The sequence below is a fragment of the Cottoperca gobio genome, chromosome 8, assembly GCF_900634415.1.
Source record: "Cottoperca gobio chromosome 8, fCotGob3.1, whole genome shotgun sequence".
Taxonomy (NCBI): Eukaryota; Metazoa; Chordata; class Actinopteri; order Perciformes; family Bovichtidae; genus Cottoperca; species Cottoperca gobio.
In genome coordinates, this window is record NC_041362.1 from 18,374,475 (window position 1) to 18,386,169 (window position 11,695).

Here is an 11,695-nt window from a genome sequence, read left to right on the forward strand (position 1 = left end):
TGTTGCATGCAGTATGCATACAATTGGGACAAACTCCCTCGCAAAGGTTTGGTCCCATGACTTGATGAGTCCGAGTCACAAACTTGACGACTTTAGACTCGACTTGCACTTTAACACCAATGACTCGTGACTTCGCTTCGACTTGTGCCTTTTGACTTGAAGAAACTTAAAAACTTCCCGAAAGCCCAAAGATTAAAACATGACTTCCCTTCATTTCCTGAATCAACTAACGTTAACACTGTTGATTCCCAGCAACTCCACACTCAATTCCCCAGATCCACCAGCATCCAATCAAGTTGCAGGAGAGAACTATGAAAACCTAACTTTACGTTACTGAGCGCCAGTTGGAGAAAATAATATCAACGATAATTTCGTATGCGTACAAGAACTACGCGATGGTCATCGAAACACAAATTGCAGTATGCAAAAGGTGCGTGCTTGAAAATGGCATCACATTTGATAAAGAGTGCATTATGACTTGAAACTCAAAGTTTAGGCTTTCAAAGTTTTAACCTGAGTGCACCGACTTGAGACTTACTTGTCAATTGAAAAACAATGACTTGGTCCCTCCTCTACTTTGTCATACCATTGCACCTTGAACTTCGACCCTCTTGCTCATATATCCGCTGCGCAAAGTATTGTGGGCCAGAAATATTGGCCGAATAGCATATGTATTAGGACATACTAAAAATCTGGCATACTAAATAGGATGATAGTATTGGTATTGGAACGCACCAATTATCTCGGGTGGAGCAGCAGTCTAGCGCGAGTCCACGCTCAAGTATTTATGGAAAATGTCTTGCGTCCTCTGTGGTCTGTCTCCGTCACTAACCCTCACCTGACTGCCTCTTTTCCTCTGTCTCCCATCCTGCCTCTCTCCTCTCAATCTGCTCCCTTGTCCCTCACTTTCCTCCAGTATCCTGCACTCTCCTCTTCCTCCCCACCTTACAACACCTACGTCCAACCATTCTAACCAACTTTAAATCTTTTGTCACTCCTCACTATCTCCGTCATCCGTTGCCTTATTTCTGTTTTTTGCTCGGTTGCACCTGATTTCTCCTCTTACTCGCCCTTCATCTCGTGCATTTCTCTTGATTTTTCTTTTCTTCACTTTTCTCTCTCCCTCGCCTTCTCTCTGCCCCATCCTCTCTCTTTCTCACTCCTCTCTTTCCCCTGCAGACTCCGCGGGGATCTCCATTCACCGAGATCACATGACCATCAGCCCTATCGGTTCCCCGCCACCCCCGATGTCCTCATACCGTCTCGCTCCATTTCCAGCGAAGTCTAGACCAGTCGGAGCAGCACTCGCCGCAATGCGCCGCCCATCCGGCTGGGCGGTATGCAACGCTGCACCGCTCCTACTCCACGCAGGTCTAGACCTCTCCTTGATACAGCACACACACATACACACACACACACCACCCTGATGACCTCTCAACCCCCGGGGAACCGATAGGCAAACTCTTCAAATACTTTCTCTTTGCTGGACAAGTAAAGAGCTGAACATTCAGTACAGAGTCAGGTACTTCTTTCTTTTTCATTTTTAATTCTGACTTTGGTTGTAACTTTTTTTGTATAAACTCCATCATGGGAAGCTCACTTTCATCTTCAGTGGCGTGCTTCTGTAAGGAAAAACACATCAAACTGTGACCACTGAGAATGTCCATTGCTTTGATTTCTTCGTTTAACAACGGTGAGTTTTCGCCTGTTTAAAGGCGGCAAAACGTGACGGTGAACTCACTGTATGCTGTCAGGAGGTTGCCATGTTGGACCAAAGAAACCTGCTGAAGGGCACGTGTGCTGCTGAAATTTACCAGACAAAACATCCTTTTAGCAAGCCTTACACACACACACACACACACACACACACACGCACACACACACGCACACACACACACACACACACACACACACACACACACACACACAAGCACGTAGCAGTATGAGTAGCAGTGCCGTTGTCAGCTCCGCATGAGATTTGCTCAGATCAAAGAATCCACTTTGTATCTCTCAGCAGAAGCAACAAACAAAAGCAGACAGGATGAAAGTACAGACATCTTCACTTGGCTTTCTTCTTCACATTTTTTCTTTCTCTCAGATGGTTGCAGCTTCGCCAAAAAAACTAATGTGAAATGCAAACACATTTGCTAAGACTAAGCCGAGCTCCCGAATGCAGGTGGCTCAACAGTGAGCCAAATAAAGTGCATCACATTCTGGAGTAAATATTTGTTCAGTTTTGTATTCTTTTGAGACAAGAAGCTTTCATACAAAACACTTCCTGTGATGCAAACAGACTTTTCGTTTTGTTTTATTTCGCTCTTCAACGTCACCTTGAAATGGAATTTCTTTCTCGCCGAATCTTGAAAAGATTCGCTACAATCTTGTCGAGTCATGTAATTATTGTGATTAATTTCTAAGATTTTATTAACAGATTTATTTATTGGCGTGTATATATGATGTGGTTGCCATGAGCGCTCCATGTGGCGTGACAGTTTTGCTGATTTTGATTTGCACACTCCTTCAAATCCATGTTTTGTATTGTTCTCCCTCCTCTTCTTCTCCCCACACATCTTTAAACAACCTTTTGTTTAGCTTTTCTCTGTGGTGTCTTGACTACAATACCATCACTGTGCTGTGAAATGTTTCCCTCTGCTGGACACACACACACACACACACACACACACACACACACACACACACACACACACACACACACACACACACACACACACACAGAAGAGTACAAAGCGCACGTATGTTTAAACATATTAAAAAGCACACAAATGCACAATCACACTTATATCCCAGAACCTAGTTGTTACGTCCTTTTTCCCTTCAACCACTTTGTAACACTGAAACTTCTTTGTATGATATTGTACATAACTTTTGTATTGAGAGTGTGATTTTTACACAACACTCAGTGTAGAGATTGGGGGAAATCTTGTCTGTATTCTGATGATAGAGAACAGTGTGTATGAAGGTGCTGAACCACTCTGAACAAACACTGGAACACTTGGAAAACACCCAGATGACTCACTCTTTGAATAAAACTGTATTTGCCCACTGGACCAAGTTCAGACTGCGAGAGTTGTTTCCTCACAGTTAATAGCATACTGTGTGTTCATTAGGTTATGAACTCAAAGTCCTCTGTGTTTTGAATTTGAATATGAGCATAAATAATATTAGACCTGAATCACTTTTGACCTCTTTTCTTGGCAAGTCTCCAGACATGGCCTAATGTTAGCGCACACAGCCAGTCCAAACGTAAAAGTCAAGGAAGGCATGTTAATTCATTTTGCATTATTCAGACAAAAGGCAATTCAAAGTGCTTTACAGGAGAAATATATTAAACATAAGACATTAAGAAAACATTCAAATTGTATTTTTAAGGCTGCTGGAAAACAATGTGGATGATAGCTTTGAAACCAAACCAAGTAATTAAGTTAAACCAAAACAATGAGCTGAAAGATGCTAAAACGCTCATGTCACATTACACGTTGTCATATGAATATAAAAATATTGATTTGTTCAAAGAATTTGAATCTAAAACCTATGTGGTTTGGTCCCAAATTTGGAAAGATAGTCAGTACAAGATAGCCTAAATGAGCAACTTGTGTTAGCCACATGTCATTGTGCTTCTTCCACTGACTAAAACAATCACTTAATGCTCCTTTAATATCCATGTTGCTTTGTGGACTTGACCTAAAATGCTTTGTAAAAAAAGATTGTGCATTATTGGCGGCGCCAATGTTATGAAATGCTATAAACTTCCTGTCTCCTAAGTGGGCATGGTCTGAAGTATTTATATTTTATTGTTCTAACGTTAGATATGTACACAGCTAACAGACATATTTAGCATTATGAATATAAGTTAGGGCGTTCGTCAACGTTGTTTGACGTAAGCTTGAAATTTTGACGCAGCTTTGTCGGGTTTTCTTGCCGAGACAGACACATCTGACAAATTGGTCTCAAACAAAGTACATTTTATCCTGGAAAATGCCCTTTTAGTGTCGCAACGTTTGGAAGATATGTGGCTGGTGATAAACAAAGTCCAATATTTCCATTCTAAACTGTCCCAGATTTGACTTGAGCCGACACAAGACCATAAACGTGTCTGGACAGAAAAAAGGGAAATTGCAATCACATCCATATTTTATAGATACAAAAGTATAATTTTGGGATTTATCCATGTGCCAGGAAGTTCTTTGTTGTTATTGTTTCTAATATTTCTACAGGGAAATAAACCATGTGGTTATATGTGCAGCACAAGGGAATGTGCTGAATTACTTTTACATAGTATCCCGTGTATGTTGAGCTCAGTTGAGCAGAAAGATGAAGTAGAGATTAACTGAGCATCTTCAAATTTGACTTATCATCATTAAACTGTAACATTCTGTTCGGCTCAGAGAGTCCGGCCACGTACCTGCGTACCACGTACCTGCAAAGTTGTGAATTTGAGTCAGACTCATGACCTTTGCTGCATGACATCCTTTTGTATCGTATTTTTCCTCTTTGCTCTCCAGTCTTTCCCGATGAAGCAGAAATGCCTTAAAATAACCTCAATGGAAATGAACAGAGCACACAGAATATTAAGTACGTTACATGGACAGCTTGTAAATGTGTGTGTATGTTTTGCGAGCTTCTCATCTGCAGTCAGTATGTGAATCGGTGTTCACTGTGTGAGCGCTGCTTTAGCACAAGAAATACTCAAATAAGATACAAACACCAAAAGAAAAAAACAGAAAGTCAGATTCTCTTCAGGTCAGAATATGTTCTCCTCTGGTTCAACCGTCAACACCACAGCTTTGCTTTCCTGTAAAGTCTGCCGTGACTCGTGTTTTAAATCAAAGAACAAACACGCTGCAGTTGACTGACGTGTGAATACGAAAGCACCGGTCTCCTTCAGATCTGCAACTCTGGGGGAGAAAAATGTTTCCTTTGATCCTGTTGCAGCAAACCCTGTGTTTTGTAAAGATGTGTGTGATGAGAACAATAAATGGTTATTGCAATAAGAGAAGCTGTCTGTTTCAGTGTGCGCTGTTTGTTTTGGTGCAGTTCTCACACAGTCATTTGGTGTGACTTTGTGTTGATGGTGTTCATCTTGTGTAATTACACACAAGTGTACAGTGTGTGTGTGTGTGTGCGTGCATGTGTGTGTTGGTCATTTTACAATTACTGATCATACTTTTTATTATTTGGCCAATCAGAATTCAGGGCGGTCATTAATCTTTCTTTATTTAGTTATTGAGAACTTTGAAACAGTATGTTGCCAAATCTGCATGATAAAATAAATTGCATTGTGGGAATTGTAGGATCCAGTGTTGTTTGTAGCTTGACCCTGGGATCATATATGTTCCCAGGGCATGTGTGTCTCTTGATATGAACTAACATTGGAAGTGCTTGGTAAGAGCCAGTCGCAGTTCAAAATGCAAACAAATGAAGGGGTGTTGATGTTTCTAATGCAGTTTGAGTAGTAAAGATCTGTTGAGCCACTGTGGAGATATAACTGTACATTTGAAGACACACTAAGGAGTTTAACATCAGTAGACTGTAAGCTGTGTGTGATTTCAACATATTGACCCAGGGAAACATACATTAAACATTTAACCTGTATGGACAAACATTGGTGAGAACATAAAACACTTTGAAAGATCCCGTTAATGTGACAGGATATTGAGCTGGGAAGCACAGATAAGCTCCCATGTCGGCCTCTGCTTCTTCGATCTTTAGTGCCCCCCCCCCCCCCCCCCCCCCCCTTTACATACTGCAAAAATACAAAACTCAAGATCCGCTCACTAGTTTTTGTTCTAGAGCTTTCAACTGCTTCTCAGTCTCATGTCCCATGAATGGATTTTGAACTCTATCCACTGATGAAGACCAGGATGCAGTCTGTGGTTACAAATAAAGATATTAAGTGGACCTTGTGTTTATTTTAATCCTTTTTTCTTGTTCTTTTTTTTTGCCTTTGTGATCGTTGAAATACAAGTATGTTGTGATGTAAAAATACAACAATGTACAATTACTACAAGTAAAAGTGCAGTTCAGTATAACCAGCCAAATATACCTTAAGTATAAAAGAAAATACTCTTTCTGCATAAAACTTTCCCATGTGACTTATTTATTATATGTGACATTATTAGATTGTTAGTACTGATACATCAATGTGTAAGCAGAATGTTACTGTGGTAGCGGGTTGAGGTGGAGCTAGATTTAACTACTTTATATAAAGTTATTTGTAGTTTAGTCCAGTGGTTTCCAACTTAGGGGTTTAGTTTTTAGTTTCTACTGTACTGTCACCTGTAGAACGAGCTTCCCGAAGAGCTGCTAAAATTGTCAGGCCATTTAAATCAGTGCTAAAGACACCGTTGCATACTGCGGCTTTCCAATCAAATAGATACATAATTAGATCAATCTGAAATATTTATTTCTTTGACTTGTCTCTAATCATTTATTTTTTGTAAAATATTGGATACCTTTAAAAAAAAAAAAAAGGTCAAAGTTGTTTCAGCAGAGGCCGAGACTTGATAATGACATCATCATATTTTATAGTCCCCATGACTTGGAGTGTTCCTGTTATACATGAAATACACCTCAAAATATTACACAAAATGTTTCTTACAAACATGTATATTACATTTGTTCAGACATTGATACCAAATGTACTCAACAAGAAAGTTTCATGGCGGCCAATATTGTATTAGACTTACCTAATAATTACATATTATGCAACAACACACACGCAATTAATATTAAAGGCAAACATATTTTCACTTATTTTGAAAATGATGATCACAGTTTATGCACTGTTGTTAACTTTTATACTATATTATGAGGGAAATTTCATATAATATAGCAAATTGTATTAATTATAAATAGCTTTTTATTTGAAATTAAATGTTAATTTGAGTCTCTTAAATAAAAAACAAACAAGAAATGCATGTCAGCAGTAAAAATGTACTCCGATGTTTTCCTCATGAAGTCAAAATGATTCTTATTTGGAATTTTATTTAGAATGGTATTATGTTACCTTTGCATGTTGGCATTTTCTTTTCTTTATTAATTGAAATGGTGTGGCTGATTGTTTGTACATTGATATATGTATATATCATAATATATAATATATGTATATATATATAAATACAACTAAATCTAAAAAGAAAAATAACTATTATATAATGCTCAACTGACCTTTATCTCTAAAACATTTTTGAAGTTCTCTTTTAAGACCTACATTATAAAGATGAAATAGAAACAAAAAAATAAAGTCAAAAATCATCCACAGTCAAAACAGTCCCTGACCCTCCGTGTGTGAGGAGGGGCAGGCTCTCTGCTGCGACAGGCTCAGCACCGCCATCATGTGGTTCAATGTGTCCTTACCCACCACACACCTTACGATCTGAATCTTGGTAATGATGAAGAATATAAGAGGAGATTTCTTATATCGCAGCATATTTATTTTTGGATAGTCAATGCATTTATAAGTCTTCCATGTGGATTATAAAAAAAGACACATTTTATTTTATGCAGTTCAGGGAATAACAAGATGAAACTAAATCACATGAAAAGATAAAACCAACCTCTCACTGTCTGTGCGGTCACTAACATAGTGGAGTATCTATGACCCCTGTCATATGCATGGTAATGCATTTGCAGGTTAAATCCACAAGATGGCAACGTACATCACAGACATGTACTTGTATATGTTTTGAAGGGGGCTCCAGAGAGACAATGCTAACCCAGCATTCATCTTTTCAGACATCTTAAAGGAAGATATTTCTCAAGCTGTGTCGTGAAATGAAGGGAACAATCGCAGTCGTAAATGAGAAGATCTGCACCTGTGTACGCTAATGAGACATAATGACATCCATTTTCTTAATGTCACAGATAATGGAAAAGACTTACTTGTACATCAACGTCTCTACACCCTTCATTGTGCACGCTTGATTTCCACAGAGTGACTCGTCGACTCGTTTTAGGAATTTGCACCCATAAAACACGGAGAACGCTATCCCTGAATGACACTGAGAAGCCGATCAAAGAAACCATACAGTACAACTGACACTAATTGAAGCCAACTCAATTCTGCAGACTTTCGAGAGATGCACCTGCAATCCCAAAAAAAAAAACCTCTGCTTTACTGAATTTAAACGACCACCAAACATCCCAGTCAGAGAGGTTCAAAGGATGACGCTGTTTTCTTGGTGAAATCCCACCTGCAGCGTCTTTCTGTCTCTTTTTTTCTTCTCTCAGCCATACAGGCCTCATTAGTGTGGGCAGCACAACTCCCTCTGTTAGTTTGCTGGGAACTTTAATTCCGCCGTGTTCTTCTCCGCATTCCAATCACAGGAGTTTTCTGGTTATTTTAGGTCATTTTATTTTTCAGTCGGCATGCTCATGCTTGTTTTGAAGGTAAACGTGATCAGTGCAAACGCTTTAATAGTTTAGTGCTGAGTGGTTCACAGACTGTGGATGAAGATGCTATAAAAGGGGAAGAAACCTCAGAGAAAAAGCACCGGAGAATAAGAAGTAAGTGATATTTCTTGCAGAGTAATCATATTCTGCCTCGGTGCAAATGAAAATATCTGATATTACAGTCTTTTTCTGAGTGCATTACCATGAGTGGTGCATAAGGCAGCGTTTTAGGAGAGCATAGCAAAGACAAAGCACCGTCAACTGAAGATGGTAGGTAGATGTATAAAGTCAATTTCTTTTACATTTAACTGTATTTAAAGGGGGAAAAATAAAGTAAATATAGATGTAAAGCGCATGGGAGAAACATTTTGAATACTTAAATGTACATATTAAAAAATATTAGAACGTTTTTTGGTGGAAAGTCAAATATTTATTTGTAAACGTGTTCAGTAGTCTAGTTGCACTTGAAGAATTTGGACCTATGACCTCAAACCCTCCACAGTGTTGACCATGGAGATGATGAATGAATCATGAATAGAGGATAATCATTTGCTTTCCTAATCTGGTTTATTGCTTTTTATAACCCTAACCCTAACCCTAACCCTTCTCCAAACCCCTCCTCCAAATACTGATCAATCAAAGCTTTAGCAACCTTAACCAGACATGTCAAGCGTTCTCAAAAGTTCAAGCGGTGAGCACGGGGCTGTAGAAAGATATCCATATAGAAAGAGATAAAGGATACTACAAATGCAAAGAGCATTTTTACCTTATAAAACATTATATAATATGTATTTATATATGTATTTTTTATATTAAAAACGAAAGAATCCCTGCGAAGGGAAATGGCGGGTAAACTTTGGCCCCACTTTGGGCACACCTGGTGGAGACCGATTCACAGACGCAAAAAATAAGATTTGTCTTTTGCTTTTTGCTTTTTGCTTTTTGCTTTTTGCTTTTGCTTTTGCTTTTTGCTTTTTGCTTTTACTTTCTCTTCCCTTCTCCCTTTTCCTCCCTGCCTGGACAACATTAATGTACAGTTTGTACTTCATATGCATTTACTGTAGTTGATGCAACACCTTATTTCAACAGAAACACCTCATGCTGCTTCACTAGACTATATTTCTGTCCATGTGTGTTTGTGGTGATCTGCAGTCGGGTTGGTAGGACTTGGGTATAAAATAATTACTGGGATTGGCCAGGTGTATTACCTGATTTGTTCAGGTCCAATGCCCTGACCAATGGGCTCACCTGACCGTAACCCCTCCAGGTCAATGCCTAACCTCAACCAACCGTCTCTGCCTAAACCAGCTACGCAAGGCGGGTCTTACCAAAAAATGCAGGGGGACGTAATAATGCGTAAAATCGTCAGGGGCCGCCTAAAAATAAATGCCTGCTTTTGTCCAACTCTGTCTGAAATCAAGGACCCATTGTTTGAAAAATGACTAAGAATTTTAAATGGTACATCTGCCATCATTACAGCATGCAATCTGTTCAAAATACCAATCTATTTGGCGTGGACAAAAGGGATGAACCCAACGTAGAGTGATTAGTGGATCACATTAAGTTGTTAACAATTTGGTCAATTTTCAATCTCAAATGTAGTTGTAGGCCCTGATTTATATTCTCAAGCCTGCATATGTTGTTTTCACAGCAATGCAAGCAAGCAGGTGGCAGATGAGGAGGAAAGCAGAAAGAGGCACTACAGAAAATCTATAACAACCAGACAATGGGGCATTCCCACTCGAATCTCAAATTCCATCCCACTCCTTGTTGTCTCCTGTCTGCCAGGATACGGGACCTGTGTCTAAAGCAGGTGCTGTGGGTCTGAGCCATCAGTTTCCCCTGACAGTTTGGAGGTGAGGCGTAGTCAGCTGAAGCGCTTCATTGAGGAAGTTGCACATGTCATCATCGCGGTTAAGTGGAGGAGAGGAGGAGAGACAAGCCGGATGAGTCATGATGGGACAGACAGGGACATGGAAGGGAGGAAGGGGAGGGAGGAGACTGTGTGTGTGTGTGTGTGTGTGTGTGTGTGTGTGTGTGTGTGTGTGTGTGTGTGTGTGTGTGTGTGTGTGTGTGTGTGTGTGTGAGTGACTGGTATTGAATTTGTATAGAATATAAACTACAGAGCAGGTGTATAGCAATTTATTATGTTCCTGCCCCTCACTGCTGCATTTCATATTCTCTTCGCCTTTCTCTTTACATGAAAAATAATGCACACACACACACACACACACACTCACACACACACACACACACACACACAAACACACACACACACACAAACACACACACACACACACACACACACACACACACACACACACATGCGCCGATACCAGATGTCAGCTCAATATTAATTTAGTTAAATTATAATTGTTCAGGCAGAACTACAGGCTGACTCAATGAAAACACACATAACCGTGAGATATTGATTTTGTGTTATGTGCAGAGGGTGTGAAATAAATTGAAAGTGTTACTACGGCATCAGGCATAGTGTGCAGCGCCGACAGGTACATAATGTATACACTTAAATCGCCCTCCTAACATGACTAGCAATTACGGATACCCATTGAAAAAGCAGGAAGATTCAATCAGGCAAAGTTGAGACTCATATCCAGCGATGGAGCGGGGTTAATTATTATACTTGGCTTTAACCAACCGTGCAGGATGTTGAAGGGTTGAAGGATAATGCTTGTTTAGATACGTGGACGCACTGTCCGCAGATAATGTCTTCATTAACTATTGATGCGCTCACACTCGGCAGCAGATAGCCGCTGTATCTCCTCCAGCATATATGCTGCATTCTCTACACCTGCCTCTCACTCTGTCTCTTCTGCTTTATCTGAGCATCGGGGAAAGTCTGTAAACCCCCACTCTCCCACATACATCTCCTACACCCCCCATATTTATTCACGCCCACACCCTCTTCCCTCTTCCCGTTCCTCTTCCCTCATCTCTGTCTTTCTTTCTCTCTCTGTTTTCTCTTGAACATAAGCGCAAGGTACACACGGCTCAACCATCCTCCCTTACCTCCCCCCCCCCCCAACTTTAACTCACTCCTCCCCACCCCTCCACACAGCCCTTCACTCCTTGCATTATCTTTCCCGGAAATTGCATTTCCAGCACAGCCAGGGCCCCATTATGAAGAGGGAGCGACATGCTGTAACCTTTTTAAAAAGCCATTAGTGATGCACCTGCCACTCCCCCTTCCTCCCATCCCTCCTTCACAGCACCCCACCCCTCAGACCCCCACCAACCCTCAACCTTCATACATGCTCTCCCT

The 11,695-nt window shown here is 40.3% G+C and overlaps 1 protein-coding gene across 4 annotated transcripts in view; it reads left to right on the forward strand.

The window, feature by feature from the left end:
* The window catches only part of plppr2a (phospholipid phosphatase related 2a), a 59,108-nt gene extending 54,094 nt beyond the window's left edge, over positions 1–5,014 (forward strand). For 2 of the 4 annotated variants that reach the window (XM_029437701.1, XM_029437700.1), the window contains exon 8: positions 917–5,014. In XM_029437701.1, the coding sequence (XP_029293561.1) occupies positions 917–983 (67 nt within the window). In that variant the 3' untranslated portion in view covers positions 984–5,014. The remainder of the gene's footprint in view (positions 1–916) is intronic. The other 2 variants (XM_029437702.1, XM_029437699.1) reach the window with 1 other exon arrangement.
* The last annotated feature ends 6,681 nt before the right edge of the window (positions 5,015–11,695 follow it).